Source organism: Cupressus sempervirens, chromosome 3 (assembly GCF_028749045.1).
Source record: "Cupressus sempervirens isolate cs-2001-9-10 chromosome 3, ASM2874904v1, whole genome shotgun sequence".
NCBI lineage: Eukaryota > Viridiplantae > Streptophyta > Pinopsida > Cupressales > Cupressaceae > Cupressus > Cupressus sempervirens.
The window spans coordinates 515,493,243-515,514,531 of record NC_143120.1 but is presented as its reverse complement, the minus strand read 5'-3'; the positions used below and the strand labels follow the sequence as shown (position 1 = coordinate 515,514,531).

Below are 21,289 nucleotides of genomic sequence, written 5' to 3'. Positions count from 1 at the left end.
GAATCTAAAGTTTATGACTTGTGTATTTTAATTGTTGATTATGTAATTTTAAAGTTGTAAATGAGACTAATTATTTTTTATTTCCCTTATTTCAGATAGATGGTGGCAAATGTTTGGGCCCACAACCTCAAAACTTCAAAAGATTGCCATCTCTATTTTGAGTCAGCCAAGCAGTGCTTCTAAATGTGAGCGCAATTGGTCCATGTTCAAGCACATCCACTCAAAGAGGAGAAATAGGTTGACTGTGCAGAGGTTGAATGAGCTTGTCTCTATTCATTACAACCTTCGTCTTAGGATCAAACAGATTTTGGGTGCTGACTCCTCTCTGATCATTCTAGAGGAGACTAATCTAGAATCAAAGTGGCTCACTAAGGTTGTGGATCCAGTCTTCACTGAGGAAGACTGTGAGTGGGTTGACCACATGGATAGAGAGGCTAAGGCTGTGGCCATGGCAGAGGAGGCATCTAGAGCATGTCCAGGCACTGGTAGATGCACATGCGCACGCACAGACACAAGTTGTAGTGATGTTCATGAGCCTATCTTACATGCGAGGGATATGGCTCGGCAGTCCTCTAGGACCTACCTTAGACGCCTTTCTAGCAGGCAAACTGGATACTCAGAGGCTGAGGCTAAGGCTGAGGCTACGACTGAGCTTGAGGATGATGATGAGGATGATGATCATGAGGCTTAAGCTAGAGCCTTGTTTTTTCATTTTGTTTACAGATATTGATAGACATATGTTTCATGGATCTTCATCTTAGATTCTTCATTCATTTATGATTTGATGTCCTATAAATCTTCGTCTTACATACATTCTATGATTTGAATCATTATGATCATATGATTTCTATTTACTTCAGCTACAACCTACAATTTACATTTTACGTGTAACATAGTTACATATGTGATGGATTTATCATTTATGTTCCATGTTTATGTATGTTAACTTCTACTTGATGATGTTATAGTGTGTTTAAGTTATATTCAATAAAGGGTGCATGAAATAAGTTTTAAATTGTTAAAATCTCTAAATTTTAAGGGTTTTTTTTAATTTGCCGATTCATAGCCGATTCATGGCCGATTCACGATTCGATTCGGCCTTGCCGATTCCGATTCTCATTACTTTGGGTGAGACAAATATTGTTTTAGGAATTTCGATTGTGCTCATTTAGCAAATTCATACAGGATTTCCAGACAAGAGAGCTGGAGTTCACTATTGGTAACAAGAAGGTAGTGTTGAAGTCGTAGAATGATGGTCCACAGAAGGCAGTGACAGAAAAGAAGTCTGAAGCATACTTTGCACATTTTGATGTCGTCCCCAAGGTATGTCATTCCACTGGAATGTCATTTCAGGATAGTTCTTTGTCCAACTTTGGTGAAGAATTGAGAAATATGAGAATTACAGTGGCACAGCAGACTTGAATAAGGATACGAGACAGAATGGTGAGTTTGGTCGGTCAAAGACTCAAAACGAATGATTATTTGATAGATTTTCACAAGGGATAAGTGGACGATAGTTGCAGGCATCTTACAGCACTGTGTTTTCAGCAGGAGTTCATACTGGACTCTGAAATTCATGTGCGAACCTAGTGCTGAATAGCTTGAGGACAAGCAACCTTAGGCATGAAGGCTTTTAATATCCCCATTTTAGTCATAAATTCATAATCATGCTGCAACTAAATAAACTGGAAAATAATATTATATTATTATTTTTGGTTTAATTTGATACAACACAGAACCTTACCACACCTTGACATATGAACAAGTGTGCCTGCCCTTAACAGGATGTTGGGAGGCATATGGTTCATAGAGGTTCTGCATGGTTGCCAAGGATATGCATTGATTAATAATTTCTCTTTGGCTTTAATTTTAGAGTTTCTCAAATCTTGTTCTCAGGATGAAGACTTGAGGAAGCCATTTTCAGCAGTGCAAGATCAACCCTAAGAAAAGGATGAAGATTGTCAAGATTCTTCATTTGCACTAATAATAGAGATTATATAGGTTCAAAAGTCTGTGAGTATCAGATTCTTATGCAAAAGTATTTATCGAAAAGCTATTCTAGTTAAATTCCCAAGTGTCTGGACTCTTTAGTGTTCTATCCAGCCATATTCATATGATATGGAGCTTGTAGTTCCAAATATTCAAAGCCAGATATTGCTGTAATTTACATTCGGATGACAACATGAGTTTAGGAAAATATGGGAATCTAATATGGGAATCTAATTCAATAAAAGAAGACCGGTAAATATTTTCAAGTATATGAAATTATTCCATAAGTCATCTCATTAAATATTTTGTGTTGGAGTTCATAAAATATTTGTTAGGAAACATTATGAGTCGAGAAATTGTTTCATTAGTGCTGCCACTCACAGGCATTGGTATTTCTTGAATGGATTAAATCAAAAGCTATGATTCAATCATCAAATGTTTGGACTTTGTTATTAAGAAATATTTCTTGGAGAAATCATATATAATATTATTCAATGGGTGCAAATGGATTTCTAAGGTTTTCAAGTGCATTGATATTTTATTATTGTCATTTGAGTTTAATAAGCTTGAAATGTGAATATCAGCTACCTTTACTCATTATTTCCTTGCTAAGCACAATCTTTCAGTTTAGGCAGCATTTTCTATATGATATCCCTGACTTCAAAGCAGCAGCCTATTCTTGGACCCGTGTACACTACTATATTGGAGCCACCTATTCTGAGACGTGTGATTCCTTTGTTATGTGAAGGCTTCCATTGCTATAGTAAAGTATCTTTTTGCAGTGTTAACCGAGTTACTTCTGATCGAAAATGTAGGATTAAGGTTTGGCATCAGAAATTGAGTAATATGATGTCCGGATCTATCTGTCAATAAGTTCTTTAATATATGTGAAGATAATTAGTTTTTCCTGTGGAAAATTTGAAGCTTTCATCCAAATTGAAGGTAAGTACTACTTTGATTTATGTGGAGACAAAAACCCCCAATATTGGGAGAAGTTTTTCAAGCCAGAAAAGGAAGTTGAAGGGGATCTTATTGTTCCACCAAACATTTCAGAGCATCATATTGGAGAATCTATTGTGGGAATAGGGACTGGTTGTAATTTTGGTTCACTTCATACCAAAGCACCATATTAATTAAGGTTTCAATCTGTGGATGCTACAGAATATAAGAAGATTAATCCTGCTGACTGGGGATATTGTTAACAAAAAAAGGACTTCCTGAAATCCTGCTCTGTGAATTCATTCATTCCTAGAGATGGCAACAGCTATCTGAATAATATTTGCAATACCTGGAAAAGTCAGATTTCATTCAACTTCCTGAATGAAATTCATTTTCAACAATTTGCTGCATGCTGGCAAACTACAGTTAAAACTACATCTGCACACTAGCTGGAGTAGCAAACAAATATTTTCAGTTCCACATAGTTGAATTGTCTTTAAGTGAATTGTACAGCGCTGAGTTTTAATTGAGTAAATCTGACTAATTAGTTGGGAATACAATGGTGCATGTTTAGTCAAACTGGGTAAGATTATTAAATTTGGAATATACAAGAATGAGATTTAGTTCATTAGAAAACATAGTGTTCAAAATTTGGAATTCTATTGACCATAGATATAGGTATGCAGTGGTTTCTGTGCCTGCCTTTTGAAATCATAAACAAGCATTATCATCGAGTGCAATGTTCCATAAATTAAAGGAAAATTAAAAAATTGGTCTAGCTATGCTTAACCCATATACACCTGCCTTGCAATCCTCCCACCATGAACAGCAATACCAGAGGAGTGAAACTCAAACACAGGCTCTGTAAATTCTATCATAAATGTTATAACATGTGCTTTCGTCTTTCCAGGTGAGCTTGTACTGATATGTACTTGAGGTCTTTTGATATCTGGAACAAAAATCGTATTAATGATCATGAATATGTTTGAGAGAACCTGAGCTATATATTTCAAAAGATAAAATGTTCACACAATAGCACATACCATAAAGAAATGCCAATGGTGCGGGAGAAGAAACAGCTATCCCTGCTCTGCTAAGAAGAATGTTTGACTGAAGGTTTACAGTAACAGCTGCTACACTAGGTAGGTTTGTCAACTGTAAAGGCACCAGGATTATTTTAGCCACAAGTATGTGCATGAATAGATATATATATATATATATATATATATATATATATGCAGTTTTGCACACATTTCATAAAGAATTAACTGATAGGAAAAACAAACATATCATTTGCATCCTGAAAAATAAAACTGCTTCTCAAAAATGGAAAATACTATAACTTAATGTACTCTTGTGAACAGAAAGCTGGTTAGTTTTCATTCCAATCATATTCAAAGATTTGTTTTGAGCTGACTTGTTTCATTGTTGTACTATTTATGCTAAGTAACCATATTTGGTCATTCCCTACCAAATTCGAAAGCCGATTTGTTGTAAAATAAAAGTCGGATCATATTAGGTTCAAATTCATATTTATCCTGAGTAATTCACTCTAAAGTCGGTCCAAAGGACCCTGGACAACTTTCCAGGCATTTGCAGCAGATGTTGAATTAGTCACGCACACTCGGACCAAATTTGGAGCAATTTGGGCGAATACATACTTGGGTCATGGTAGCTCCTCACTTTGGTGGCTGCAGGGATTCTTTTACTTCTCATGTGTTTGCAGGCCTTCTGTTTTGTGTATGACTGCAAGAAGAGGTGGAGTGTCATGCAGAAGAGGAGGTGGGTAATCTTAGATTTGGGCTGACCCTATTCCTTTATCACCTTGCTCATAGCCTCTTTACACAGTCACGGAACTTAAACAACGACCATATCCTGGCGAGTGTCCAGCAACGGGGGCCTTTAAGCGCACAGGTTGGGGTTTTCCTTCAATATCTCCTCCGTCAGATACATATACCTCTTCATTATCATCGACTTCTCGCCTGCAATACTAAATTCCCCATAACAATTTAGACATAGAAATGAAAAGCAAGAAACATACTATTCCAATGTGGTGTATGCCATATGGGCTTACACATTCGCTTGAATTTCTCCTTGAGCTCGACCTTGTGTTCATTGTTGGTGATGGGGAAATAATAGTCAGGTTATTCGCTCTGCTAAATAGCATTGGGGGAAGTAGCAGTTCCAATGGCCAAAACACAGGCAGTACCGTCGGCCCTCTGCACCTTCCTGATTGCCACTATGTCCAACATTTTTCCTTAGTGGCAAGTCGTGCAGAATGAATGGGACTAGCTCTTATGTAGTAGATAGTGGAAGACGGAGGAGAAATGGAGAATTGCAGTCAAGACAGGGATATAAATAGTCACGATGGAGGAAGAGGTTCTGTTCACTACTATTTTTTATGCCAAGTTATTTGGAAGGTCTCTACTTTCAACGATTTCTTTTATCTCAGGCTTTTACCCAGTAAGGAAAAGGAACAATTGAATTAAATGGATTGAAGAATATGTGATATGGTAAAACATGTCAATCTTAGGAATTTAGAACAAACCACAGCCAAGTATACAAGCTTTATTTTCGGACATTACTGTTTTGAACTGAAAAATAATATGGTGGTGTATTTTGACATTTTGTCATGCCATTCAAACTAAATCGTTAATATATGTGGTGGTGTATTTTGCTAAATTGCTTTAATATTAGCATAGTGGTGTATGAACTTTTTTGCTGCGGCATATTGTGACATAAATATTTTATAAAAAAAAAAAATTGGTATAAACGAACCCTAACCAGCCCAAAAAAAATTGAGCGAATTTCAAACCCAAATGTCGAACCCGCATACAAACCAAAATCCGAACTGGCAACTTAGTATTTATGAGATAAAAACAGGAGTAACATATACTAATTGAGAAGCAATTATCAACAGAAAGTTTCAACTTCTCATAAATCTAGCCAGTTCATAAATCTGTAAGAACACATCAGACCCCACCATCCTATGTTTTTGACTCTGAATGAACATTCTCTTAAATAGTAAAAGATAAAATGTCACAACACCAAACTTAGATGATATGATTTAGACATCAACGAGTTATAAATTTTGCAGTGAAATTCAACACTTCTTGTATATTCAGAAAAACGTAAGACTGCATCTACTGTGATATCCCAACATTATGAAATAAAGTATGTTTGGAAAGGACTGAAACACACCTTGTCTCTTGTACATAATCAGCATTTTTCATAGTAAAGAAATATTCATATAATAATGAAACTTGGCAATCACCAAGACATTTATCCACCATGTAGACAACATGACTAGGATATTATCTACAAGTGCCCAAGGATGATCGCTTGTAAACGCCACCATAGCTCATGGGCTATGTGATGGATTGATGGCTTGATGATTGGTTTTAGTGACCACCATCATGATATGCACTGCATTTAGTTAGTAAAGCTGCATATGCAAATGCCATCAATCTGCATGCATCCATCCATGACACCATCATACATTCAGCCATATACATAAGCATAACTGATCCAGAGTATTCAGGGACATCAAAATGAAAAAATCAATAATTAAAAAAAATCCTTTTTTTTCAGTTTTTTCTAGGTCTAATATTTGCATTTTCAGAGGTCTTCTAGTCAAAATTTGAAGTTGAGACTTTCATCAGTCCCTAAAATTGGGCTGCTGAAGTCACACTAATTTTGGGACTAAAGCTAGATTTTTAGTTTTTCTTTCCAACAATGCCAACAATTTTGAATTTCAAGCACCAAGCCAAAAGTTATGACCCCACCAGGTTGGGGTAAACAAATTCCTAGTTTTCAAAATTTTGTATAAATTTTGATATTTTATTACAGCCAGATATTCAATTAGAGTTCTTATGTCTATGGTGACTTTTGATGTTCTAGATTGTATGTATTCTTAGAATTTCAAATAAGATGGCTTTTGGATTGCATATGGCTCTTTCAAGTTTTCAAGTTTTTCCCAATCGAACATAGATATTGGAGGGTTTTGATTCCCACCAGATGTTGTTTCAGCCCATTCTAACTTCAGATCAGTGGTATCAGACTGGGTACGCTTCTGTATGGAAATTCACACAAAATCGTCTTATCGAAGATTAGGATTGGACACACAAGATTTATCTAAATATCCTCTTTTGAGACACACACGATCAAAGATGTCATATGATTCATCAGATGTGTTAAGAAAATGGTGGAAGAGGCTTTAACTAGGCAATGAGAAGAGATGATGAGTCAGTTTTCATGCATTTTACAGAGCCAGCAACCCTCTGGCTCAGTAGCACCATTTCATGGAAATAGCCCTTTCAAAGTACAGGTAAATTTTCATATCCCAAATTTGCTGGTGTCATTGATAAATAGTTATCAAAACTGGATTGATACTTCTCTGTAAATCATTTCTTTGATGTAGAAAAGATAACATTGGCTCCCTTGAAAGCTAAAAGTCATGTGAATATAGCATGAGAAACTAAGATGGCAAATAAATATAGGGAATCGCCTGCTGGAAAAGGATTGAGAATACTCTCTGTTAATGAGCCCACATGAGGAGAATTTGTGGAATACATAAAAGAAGCATACTTGCTTGAAAATATATATGAACAGAAATATAAAGAATGTCAGTTCCTTCAACAAAAGAGGGACCAATCTGTGCAAGATTACACAAACACATTCCATGCACTTTCAGCAAAATTTGGTATAGAAGATTTAGAGAAGCACCAAATTCTGAAATACCGTGGTGGGCTTCATAGATATATTCAATCAAGATGAAGTTCTTTAATATTGAGACATTAACACCGCAGTGGGCTTCATAGATATATTCAATCGAGAAGGAGTTCTTTAATATTGAGACATTAGCAATTGCTTAAAATACACCACAAAAATTGAAGAGAAATTCAAACAGAAAGGGACGAGAGACTACTTTGCAAATAATAAGCGAAGGGGTGAAGGCAGCGATAAATTTACAGGAAAATAGGTGGCCAAGCACCTTCCCTCAAATTCACCAAACATGGTGGGCTGCTAAAAAGACAAACTGAAACAGGCATGTGGTGCAAGATATGTAAGACTCCAACCATAACACAAAGGATTGTCGGAGCATTAAAAACTTGATGACATAAATACAAGGAGAGGAAGCAGAGCCTGAATCATCACCAATAGAAACTTGTAAGGAAAAGGAGAGTGATTCGGTCATGGAGGCAGACTTGTATGCCATAACTGCAACTGCCAAAGTATTGCCTTGTGAAGATGAAGAGAGATTGTTCCATTCACATATGCAGGTTGATAGAAAGCCTCTACATTTTATTGATAATAGTGGTAGCCAAAAGAACTTAATTTCTAGGGAGACAGTCAAAAGATTAAATTTGCAAATGACAAGACACCCACAACCATACTCCACAGGATGGGTCAATGAGGGGCAAGGTAATCAAATAAATCAACCAGGTCATCTGCCATACTCAATCAAACTATTCAAGGATGAACTGGTTTTTGATGTAGCACCTTTAGAGGTATGTGATGTCTTATTGGGGCAGCCATACATGTACCAAAGGCATAAGTGTAGGAATCTAGTCCAGGCAGCATCACAAACAAGCTTGGTGAAAAGAAATTTTGAATACCACAGTTATGTCCAACTCAAACTTCTTCATTGATTGGTGCTAAACAATGTAAACATTATGTTGTCCTCAATTTTGACATGACAAAATTGAGGCAACCCTATGTAATTTCTCATGAATTTGTAGGTATAGCCTCTTTGTTTTAACATATTGATAAAGTATCATTGAGGCAATTTGTTATCCCTGAATTGTATTGAATGAAACTTTGTTAGTGTGTTTCTTTTGAAGGTTGTCGTCAAGTTTAATCCCCAATGTTTGCAAGAAAAAGGTTTTCTCCTCTCATTGTAGATGCTTGATTTTGATAAACTCGCGTCTTTTGTGTCTTTTTCTCTTCGTTGTAAATAGTTCTGAGTCTTGTTTTCTCCTTCTCATGATAGCCCTTGCAATCCTGCTCATTTCAAGCTAACTTAGGCATCAAACGAAGTTGTCTAGCTCAAGTTATGAAGGAAAAGGCGGGGTTTTTCAAGCCGACGACATGTCGTGATTTAAGAAACACCTCCAAAAGTGGGTTTTTATTGACAATTGCACAAAATAAAATTATGGTTAATATTTAAAGTGGATTTTGACATCCATTTTAAAATTTTAGCTCATTTTGAGCAGATTTGACCATAGTTTTTAATGTTTTATGAAAAATAGCATAGTTGCCGATTCGTGACACGAATCTGATTCGGGCATGGAATGGATCCGTGGATTCGGGGAATTTTTTTTTTCCCAATTATGATTCGTGGAGGATTCGTGCATATATATATACATATACATACATACATATACATACATATATATATATATATATATATATATATATATATATATATATATACACTAAAAAATAAGAGAAATATACATAATTCTAAAACTAAATCATTTCATAGTATGAGAGAGTAAAATAGAGAGCAAAATAGATAGTAAATGAACTTGCATTGTGATTTAAAGGGTCGTTTTTAGGGTTTAGGGCCTTTAGAAAAAAAAAACATTAAAAAATGAGGCTGGGCCCACTTTTTTGCAATTTTCTTTTGACCTTGCTGCAGATTCACGCAGATCCGCATGTGGATCCTCAAGGATCTGGGCAGGGTCCGTAATCCTGCCTGTGGATCCGTCAGGATCAGCGGCGCGCAGATCCTGACGGATCCATAGGCAGGATTACGGATCCTGCCCAATCCTCAAGGATCCATACACGGATCCGAATCCGAATCGGACCCAAATCCAGATCTAAGGGTAAACAGACAAATCCGGTAACTAGGAAAAATAGCCTTTTTAAATCTATTTTCATGTCACTTTATTGAAAACTAAAGGTTTTTATAAAATTTAATTACATGAGACATAAAAAATGCATAAAGGTAAGGTTTTTATCACTCAAAGCATATAAGTGGACTTTTTTGCAAATAAATGTCCTAAAAGCATATAAGTGGACATTTTCAGGGCAATAACATGTTATTTTATCATTTAAGTGCTTATGAGTGGAAATTTGAACCCCAAAGCACGTGTTATTGCATTTTTAAAGTTTAATAAAGTGTTTAGTAACTTGACTTAGTATTAAAATGCATATAGGTGGGGAATTTGAGCCCAAAAGCACATGTGATTGCAAAAGCATGTGTTATTCTCCTCAAAAACACATCATTACTTCTTCTACAAGAGATTTTGAATATGTAAATGCATATAGTGGACTTTTTGGAAACCAGATCACATGTTTTTCAATCCCAAAAGCACGTCACTAATTATATTGGCTTGTACATGCATAGAGGTGGCGAACTCTAAGTCAAAAGCACGTGCTTTTGCAATTGAAAAGCATGTCATTACTTTTCTAACATGCATTTTAGACCAAAATACATAAGGGTGGCGATTTTGGACCCAAAAGCACATGCTTTGGCTACAAAAAACTATGTCCTGAGTGATCTTATAACCGTTGGTTTCATGGGTGGCAATTTTTCCCTCAAAAACACATGCTTTTTACTTGCAAAACCACATCGTTAATCATTTATACATGTGTTTTGAGAGGGTGGCGATTTTGGGTTTAAAAGCACACGTTTTTGGTATCTAAAAGTGCATCAATTGTTCTTTTTACAAGGCTTTTTGGTTGTCCAAACAGAAGTGGCAAGTTTTAGCTTGTAAAAAAATGTTTTTGGCTTGGGAAAGTCCACCATTTTGGGAGTTTTTCATGAAAAACGGGATTGGCAGCCTTGAATCACTCATAACTTGAGCAAGACTTCATAGTTTTTCAAAATCTTTACATCATTTTTGTATGAAATTGGCCAAGAATCATTTATAGCTATTCAAAAGTGGAGTTTAGTGTTTTTAGTCATTCCATAACCCATCTAGGGCACAATTTTGCCAAAAAACACCTTAGATTTGAGCATTTCTCTCCATCAAATCATCAACTATTTGGCTCAAGGTAAGTTCTAAAGCATTTCCTATCATACTTAACTTGCATACGACTCTTTGAGTTATATTATATGGTTTGGATGTCATTTTCAATATGTTTTGCAGATTGCACATTGCCTGGTCAAAATGCTTGCTAAATTTTTGCTATTTTAATCTCTAACTTCCTCCACTTGGCAAGCTATGTATTTTGACTCAAATTTGGCAATGATTGAGCCAAGATTTGAAGCCTATTTAACTCTACATCTTGCAATCACTTCAGATCCAAGAAATCTCGTTGATTTCATTTTCAGATTTTTGGCAAGAGGTTAAAAGACTTCTTCCTTTGCTTCTTGAGGAAAAAGGTATGATTCTTTGCAATTTTCATAGGGCTTTGTTGTATATATTTTTGTTGTCTTGTTTATGCAAGTCTTCTCATTTTAATTTTCAGATTTGCATGTTGTATATGATGTGCTCCTTCTATTTTCTATCTAAATTCTCAAAGTTGCATGTGCAAGCATGTAATATCCTGAAAGGATATTTTCCTCGATACTTCCTCAAAATAAAATTTCAGAACATAAACAGATGAAGATGCAAAATAAACCAACAATATAAACCAATAGATTCTCATAAAATACCTCAGAATATTTTATTGCATTATACATCAACAATACGATAACTAGCATTGTAAGATCCAATCTTAAATACAGTTTTATAGTTAGGTTGGAATACTAAGAAAAGAACCTGTAAGCACATGTCAGACACTTGGTGTGATGTCTCCACAGACAATGGATTTGCGTCTATTGTCAACCGGCACAAGGGTTTATGTCTTCAAGCTGGATGAAAGCTGAAACTTTCCAAATAACCCTCCCAAGAGAGAAACTGAAATCAGAATCTTAAAACAAGCATGTCCAAAAATGAATGATGCCCTTCCTTTTATTCCTAAAAGTTGTGACTCTTCAACTTCCTTCCTGTCTTTTCGTCTTATCCCTCCTTATCACTTTTAGTGCTCTTTATAATATTAAATTGACTTTTAGTAACTCAAATTATGCTCCCCCATAGTCAATTTTAATATTATATGAATGTCTTTAAATTTTCTAATGTCCCAAAAAAAGGGACATTACAAGTCCTTCCTCCTTGAGATTTCTTGTCCTCAAGCAATCAATACTAGGATCCCATATAAACCTCATGAATAATGCTCTGACAATTCGTTGAGCTATGATGATATGAACGAATGACTGAGAACTGCAAGGCCATTCACCAACTTCCCATAATAACAATACATCAAGCGTGCTAATGCCAGGATCCCAAATCATCCCATGCGCATGTTTAATTAGAACAACCTATTGTGTGTTACCATCATTTACTAGAAGATCCTCAATCCGACTGAGAATCTCACTCCAATTGACATCACAAGCACCACTGTGGTTAAATAACCGTGGGAACTCAACTATGTGCTAATCAACTATTGGAAGCATTACAAACCATGGATATGTTCCTCCTAGACCCCACAAACAAAAAGGCCATCCAATTTCCCAACTATTTGTAATATCTTGCTGCATTGTACCCATAATAGGAGGAATATCCCAGCTACTCAACTGCCACAATGCTGCTCCTCTCACGGTATGCACTCTAGCTATATTGCTCGCCACATCTCTATCGAACACTGATCTATTATTAGTGTTATGTCCCTCTGTCAAGGCAGCAACCTCTTGGCTGCAACAGATATCAATCTAAAACTCCTAACCAATATCAATGAGTGTGCCATCATCAGACTCGAACAGCGGATTCTCCATTATCCAATCAGCATCTTCTTCAAACAAAGGGTTGTCTACTAGCTGAATGTGATCTGAAATTTTGGAACTTGGTCTCTTGGGACAACTATCTAAGTCATAAGTCTGTTGAATGCTATCTAGTTCATTAATTACTTCTTGGGAAAACTTATGCCTCTCTTTACTCTCATGTTTCCTAGTCTGATTTGTGACCCTAACCTGATTTTTTGCTTCATGAAGAGCAACCTGTGTATCATCCAATGCCTCCTGAGTATCCTTAAGTTCTCTGCTGAGCTCCACAAGCTCATTCTTTCCTTTACTCAACTGATCAGCATATATTCTAGCAACCTTAAGGAAATAATCCCTATCGAAAAGCAAACATAAATAATCTGATTTCATAGATTCAAGAACTGTTTTGACTGCCAGCAAGTCAGCAACAAGTCTCCTTCCACTCCCTTTTGAACCTTCCTATGGAGATCCTCAATTATCTTGTGAGTGTTGTCATAACGTACCAAAGATGTCACAACCATATTTTTACTAACTTTGAGCTAGGTTTTTAAGGCATGCATCTCATTATTGTCATGTTGATACAACTCATTGTCTTGCAGTGTCATCTTGGATTGTTGCTCTAAATTTATTTCAAATGTATAAGTAACACATGGTTCATCACACCTCTCAAGAATACAATCATAATCCTTAATTTTCTTCCTCCTTTGATCTAAATTTAAAGGCAAAGTTGCTGCCATGACATCATTCTTATGTAAACATTCATCATTCAAAGATTTCAACATGCTCTTACTTTGAGTAGAACCAACCTCATCAACATGTTTGTCAAGGCTAACCCCCAAATCACCAACGTAGAAACTTGTATGTTCCTTATCCATATTCTTCCCATCGCTTGTCCGAATTATTTTACCTTCCTCCTCACTGCTATAATTCCCATAATGCCTCATAGGAGTTCCTTTAACCGGTAGACCCATGGAAATCAGCTCGCTATTTGTCATGCAATCTTGAAATTTGTTGATTTTATGCTTAATTACTTCCTCCACAAGCTTGAAGGCTGCAGACGAGAGGATCAACTTGAACAATCCTTCGCAATATTTATGTTCCCTCCTCCAAAAAGTTAACAAGGTTGTGTGCAACATCTTGCAGATTTTAACCTCTACATCAAAAATTAAAGATATAATGGTGTGCATGCAAGTCTTTACATTTCCTAAATGGTGCTTCCCAATTTCAAACAAAAAGCATTCTAACAGCTGAAGAATTAAATTGTTGCATTCAAGATCAATCATAATATAAATGATTCTCTTCTCTGCCATAATATCTAGAATCTTACCTACCTTGGCAAAAGCAGGATCTTTGTCATCATGTAAAGTTTTCCACAATCAGCTACAGAACTTTCCTCAACACATCATCGTTATAGGCTGCTATTGGGGTTGTTATTCGCATAATTTCGCTGAGACATGAAGCAACTACAAGCCTCACATCTTTATGTGGATTTCCATGAACCCGGGCTGGACCAAGGTTATCATTGTAGGCTGCAAGGCCCAATTTAGGAGACTACAATCTGCCTGCTCAACTCTGATCAAATACATTTCTATCACCTCCAACTTTCGAAGAAAGGCATTTAACAAAATCATGGAGTCTAATTCCAACCCAGCCATGTATAACCAGTTTCCCACTTTCATTTCCTTCGCGAGGTCTCTTAGTTGTTCACCATTAAAGGTCTTATTAAAATATTTTGAAAACACTTTGTGTTTCAGATTTTCCATTGTCTTAATTTGCTTCCTTCAAATTGAATTTGGTTGCACTAAAGACTACACCTGATTCCACCGAGAATTTCCGCACTGTTCTATTGTGTCTACTTAAGCTCAGGAAATCTATCAAATAGTTTGCAATCAAACTAGATGTTGGATCAATAAATGGTGCAATAGTCAGTTTCCGCAATAAGCAAGAGCCTGTGTAATATCCCTAATGCAGAAACTTGAATTTTTGTAACTCAAAGCCTGATTATCTCAATTGATTTTCTTTATGGTACCAAGCAGCATAGAATATGATTAAACAAACTTGCATTACGGTTAAACTTGAAATAACAAGATCAATATGGGAATCCAGATTGAAGATACTGGAAAAGTTTGTTTCACTATTCAACAGTTTAGCTCCTTATTAGATTTATTCCTAGAACGACATCTCTAGAAGTTGGTCACTGTGATTTCTATTGCCGGAGGGTTGCTAATCTATTCCTGATCATCCACCTCCATGCATTTTAGTCAGAATGTTTGCACCATCACTATTAGGCTAACAATCACTCCCAGTTCAGTCAGTCAACACACAGACCTGGGCCAAATAAAACTTCAGGTGTCTGCCTACCGCAACATTTACAATCATGAAAAGAAGAGCAATGTTGCTAGTCTATTTTCTTTACCAAGCTCACGGCTTGGCCAACCTGCTGATGATGAATCAACATTCCTTTGAATAATCAAGATAACATCGACTCTAATCACTATCAAAGCCACACAAAAAAAATCCACAATGCAATATATATCCAGGGCCACTAGACATCTAAGTTTTCACTCGTCAATTGAATTGTCTGATATTCCAGGCTTACCCCATGGCTAAATAGTACTTGCCTTGATACTTTTCCTTTTGAAATTTTAGACAATGGAATGACTAGCTATGATATGCTTATGTTCAGTGGGTTCAATTTACAATATATAAAGTTTCTTTGCAGTTAAAATTTTGAATATAAATGTCATAGCAATTGTAGATGTGAAGACCACTTCCACACTTTGTGTGAATGAGAAATATTACAACAACTAAATAATTCAGCCTTAATAGTTTCCTACAGGATTGCTTCTGAGAAGTCTTAATGTAGTTCCCAATTTCTCACATCAAATCCACTGATATTTGATATTCCTCGTGTGATTGTTTACTGCACTGTAGTAACATGCATGCATCCCGCACGATGTCTGAGATGACTCACCCTTGTGCTAAACTTGAGTCATTTGTGTTTCAAATTCATGGCAGTTCTTTGAATATGGCATACGAGACTATAAGACAAATCTTAAGATTTTTGCTCAAGATAATGAACTAGCATGGTCTCTGATGATGTTAGTCCATGACCAGACAGTACAATTGCGGTTTCAACTTATGAAATGATATTATATTTTGACTATCGTTAAGCTATGAGAGTATTTTGTTCAGGAATGTTTACTCTGTTATGCTTTCCAGTAAATTGGTACTCAGTCTAGAAAGAGAATGGTTCATTCGTTACAAGAAGAGGTGGCATGTCCGTTACAAGGAATCTACCTGAAGCTCTCTAGAATCCCGACCTGACACTTAATGTTTGAACGATACTGCCAATAATATATCTGCTAGCTTGAATATTTATTTGAAGAACCTCATCAATAAGACGGCTAGCAGAAATAGTTTCCCTTACCACTAACTTATTCAGTCAATACTATTTGAATCCTTGTTGATGCCAAGACGAAGAAGCTCCTCCTTTAGTTACGCACTTTGCTTGACACATGTACTCGCAAATGTTGTTACAATTCTGACAGGAGAAACAAAAGAGGAAAAAGGAGTTATGTAATCCCCTTTCCCAAAGATATGCTGAGAGATATTAAATAGATATTTGAAACACCCACAATCATTCACCACAAATGAACTGACCAACTCTCTTTGCATGCGAATCTCAGAGAGAAAACAAAGGATGTCTAGACCAATCTAGACATGCACCGTAAACAACTCCAGCACTTTTCCGCATGAACACTAGCTTTATTTCCGCCTTGGTTGAATACGTCTATAGAGTCACTTGTATGCATATACATCTACATCTGATAAAACTTGAGCCTGAATGAAATATTTCTCTTCCAACTTATAATATAATTGGCAATTCTAGACCTTTTAATATATGTCAGATCGATGTCTCCTTGCATCTCATGACATGTAGGTGCCAGGAAAAAAATTAATTCCAAATTCAACATACGCTAATGTTTAGTGTTTGATGACCAAGTTATTACTCGGTCCCCACTTCTCTAGTCTAACAGCATAAAACATTCAATTCCAATACTTTATTGAACTCAATATTGCGGTTCCAAAGAATATTAATATTAATCGCACCATATTGAAGTTTAGCACTCGACCTTCAATTGCTATGCATGTATTCACAGCAGCATAGTTTGAATATATAAATATTTGGCATAGGACAATAGGCAATAACTCCAAGTATTTTTCTTTCAAAGCCACAAATGAAAATAAATATTTTGCTATTAACTTCACAAAAAATAAACCAAAGGTTATAGATGGCTGGAATAATATTTGGTTTGTATAACTTTTGCCAATATTATCATTAACGTGTTGTAAAATAAATATTTCCGGCCTGAAAAATGACCACCAACAGAATACACCTTTGATAAAACCCTTTTAAAAATATGCCCACAAGCTGGGAAGTTCGAAGCTCTGATACCACTGTAATATCCTGAAAGGATATTTTCCCCAATACTTTCCTCAGAATAAAATTTCAGAACATAAACAGATGAAGATGCAAAATAAACTAACAATATAAACCAATAAATTCTCATAAAATACCTCAAAATATGTTATTGCATTATACATCAGCAATACAATAACTAGCATTGTAAAATCCAATCTTAAACACAATTTTACAATCAAGTTGGAATACTAAGAAAAGAACCTGTAAGCACATGTGAGACACCTGATGTGACATCGCCATGGACAATGGGTTTGTGTCCACTATCTACTAGCACAACGGTTTACATCCTCAAGCTGGATGAAAGCTGAAGCTTTCCAAATAACCCTCCCAAGAGAGAAATTGGAATCAAAATCTTAAACCAAGTATGTCCAAAAATGAATGAGGCCCTTCCTTTTAATCCTAAAAGTTGCGACTCTTCAACTCCCTTCCTATCTTTTCATCTTATCCCTCCTTGTCACTTTTAGCGCATTTTATAATATTAAATTGACCTTTAGTAACTCAAATTATGCTCCCCCATAGTCAATTTTAATATTATATGAATGTCTTAAATTTCCTAATGTCCCAAAAAAAGGGGACATTACAAAGCACTTCATATATTGCTTGTACATGTCGTTAGGATTTAAAAAAACATTCTTGTAAAACATCCTCATAAAGTGAGCTCATTTACCACATGCATTTGCTTCCAAAATCCCATTTTCATGCTTGCATGCACTCCATTCACATTTTGCATACCACTACCACATGAAATAAAAACTCATGATGGTAGTTGCTTGGATGTGCTTGCACATTTACCTATAATAAAAAAGCATGAAATATCAATGTAGGTAAGCATTCTATCCATTCGTTTTCATGCGTTTTCCATACAACACCATCATTGTGCACATGCTTTCATGTTCTAAAACCCCGTTTTTGGGTATCCCATTATAAAAGCACATGTTTTTGAGCTCAAATTATTGCATACCTTTGCTGTCCCAATAACTTCCAGCCATACCTTCCATGCTGAATTCTCATATTCTACACTTGAACGCTTAAAAATTCATCATGGATCCCCCTCTTGAAGATGTATTTGCGTAATTTCCATGTCACAGTTGCTTGCATGTACACACTTGTCATGACCGAGGACATCAATCTAGGTAAAGATAAAGACAGACAAAACATGAAGTCCCAATATGACTCCATGCCCCCTTCACAAGTCACTTCCTATTCTCAAGGCGTCAAAACACCAAAATCTCACATCTAGATATCAAGGGTTTCCTAAAAAGGGTAGACGATGAATCTGCAAGTGATATGTTGTATTTCAAACAAAGTGACATTCATCTATAGTTTCAACTTTCCCTTTGGCTGCTCATGAACCCAAGTTCATATTCATCAGTTCCAAGAATCTAAATGTTTCATCAAGAACAATCAAAGATCAAGATGGGAAGACTATCATCAGCTTGGACCCAAAAAATATTGATCGGATCTTCTGACTTTTGCCTACTCATTAGTGACTAACATCACTAAACAAAAGGCCTTGGAAAGATGGAACAATGATATAGCCGAATGCAGTAGGTATGTGAATGCCAACTAGATGATAAACACGGGGCCAAATCATGTTCGATGGCTGAAAGGTGTGTATTATTTCGACTTCAAGGACAAAATCAATGTTCTGATCACTTTGCTTGGTAAAATCATCAGATTTAAAGAATCCAATGGCTTTGAGCCATGGATGTACTAGTACATCTCTCTAATCGTCTCTTCAAAACAAAAGAAAATCTTTTGGGGAGAGATGATAAATGACATATTATTGGAGCAGCTGTCCCAACTCATTACAACTGGTGTTTTCTATATGCTCTCTTATCTGGTATACATTGTTACTGCCCTAGGGTCAGTCTTAGGCCTATACACCAGGAGCTACCACATGACAGTGCTAGTATGGGAGTACTTTGACCAGCTCACCTTGAGACCAAAACACATGCACTACAGGGGGTGCAGGATTCATTTTTTGGACATTAAATGTGCCTATTCAGCAAGGAGTTATCAAAGAAGCATGTGTCAAATGAAGCATAGGCAAAGGTAAATGAATATGGTTGTCTCTACCTCCACGTTCCCAACTTTACCAACATGAGAGTTGGTTATTCCAAAGACAAGTCGTATCCTCTTCCACAATATCCTACCAACAAAATCATTCTCATAGAGTTAGCAAGGAAATTGATGGTGGTACAATCATACCAATCTTCTTTGCACAAGCCAAGCGTTGGTATTTCACCAAACAATCCTTTGAAGATTGGTTGCTACTCACTAGACATAGTGCCAAAGGCTAAGAACATGGAGTTCAAAGTTCAGTGAATCACTTTGAAGAAGTTAATGGCATGTGCTTGCTTTGACTGACAGGAATGAATGATAAAATCTGAAAATGATACATTCATGTTCATTGCCTTAAGGACCTTTGGGTTGATTTGCACACGGAGGTTGATATCCACCAAATGGATTATTGTTGGTTAACCCTTTAGCAAATTGTGGATTTCAACCTCACAATGATCCTTGCAAGTGTTGAAAATGATGATCAAGTCCTAGATCTAGAGTACACTAAACATTACCTTGAGAAGCTTCCTATCCCATCTTCATCTTATTCATCCAAGGAAAGCATCTTCATTTGGGACCATTTTCAGCCTATTCTCACCAACACAAACATTTGGTTGAAGAAGAGAGGATTGAAGCCCATAAAAGGTGAATTGTGGAAAAGATTTTAATTCTACCGGAACAATTGGTCTAAGGGTATATGAGTGATAAACAAAAGAATGGTTAAAAGTCTTCAACGACAATCATTCCAAAGCTCACCATCAAGGGTAACAAAGGAAAGGGACGTGTGCTTGAGGTGAAGTCCGCTGAACCTCAGAATGTTCACATTGTTCTCAAAAATGATAAGCTTCCTCCTCCACCAAGAAAGTTCTCTCCAAAGAAACCTTCTCCTCTAGAAGTCTTGGTTGCAACCACCATTCCTAATTCTGCACCAACCTCGGATGAGTTGATAGATTCACCCTTACATACTGCCATGGACACTTTTCCTTCTGACTAGGCACCATTTCATCAAGATCCAACTCCAATCACACTGGCTAAGCCTATCTCTTGGGTTGCTCTTGCAGTTCTTCAAAGGAGCAATATCACAACTTCGAGAGTGTGTTTGATGCATACGCCATGTCTATCCCAAATGTTGTGGTTCCTTCAATGGCATTGATGGATACTTCATCAACACAATTCGAGCAGTTCATGGCATAGGTCAGACATAGCAGCCCAACTCCAGTGATGATTATGCACAAGACCCCATCAATTTTAGCTACAATTGCACAGGTTGATCCAATGTCCACTTTGGTTACCACTATTGCCATGGGATCCTCTTCCTTTACTCTTCCTCCTTGGCTCACCACAATTACTCAAAAGAGGAAGGAGTAACTCCCACTTGAAGACCATGATTCCAACATGGTTGTGAAGGCCAAGGTAGTATTAAGGATCATGGTCAGTGTTGATAACACCAAATATGCTGAGGCAGTTGAGCCTCTTGTTAAATAGCTAGCAAAGCTAATGTAAACTAGTGATTACAAGTTTACCACCAAGAACTTGGTAAACAATATCGCTTGGCTTGTCAAGAAGATGCACATGATGCTCTTAGTGTGCTCACACAATAGAATGATAAGTTGTGAGAGAGGGAGAACAGGCTTAAGATGGAGAATGCCAAACTACAGGACACTATTGAGAAGATGAAGGCTTCTTCTTTGATAGTTGAATCTTCCAAACATGCGGTGCAAATTGCAAGGAAAGCCAACGCCATGTACAACTGGTGTGATCATCTAGTGACCCAAGGGGTAGTTGTGATCAAGGATAGCTTCTGAATACTTAAAAATGGGAGAGACATTTCAGCAAGGTTGAAGAAGCTTCTTGGTTCGTTTCATCAACAACTTAACTCTTGTGATATGGACCTAAATGTGTGGAGGATTATGAACGAAGTTGACTTTGAAGTTTTGCATGATTATTGTATTTTCTATTCAGTAGAGATGTACTACAACACTTTGCATCTAATTGACAATAGGGAGAAAGTGCTACAAAGCCTAGTGGTTGAGAGCAAAGCAGCAGTGAAATGTTTACGA

At 36.5% G+C, this 21,289-nt stretch overlaps 1 protein-coding gene across 2 annotated transcripts in view; it reads right to left on the bottom strand.

The window, feature by feature from the left end:
• Positions 1 to 21,289, bottom strand: part of LOC149567436 (uncharacterized) — a 132,240-nt gene that overhangs the window by 45,921 nt on the left and 65,030 nt on the right. For both annotated transcript variants that reach the window (XM_089820625.1, XM_089820626.1), the window contains exons 6-7: positions 3,972 to 4,083; positions 3,733 to 3,877 (exon numbers count right to left, since the gene is read on the bottom strand). In XM_089820625.1, the coding sequence (XP_089676751.1) occupies positions 3,733 to 3,877; positions 3,972 to 4,083 (257 nt within the window). The remainder of the gene's footprint in view (positions 1 to 3,732; positions 3,878 to 3,971; positions 4,084 to 21,289) is intronic.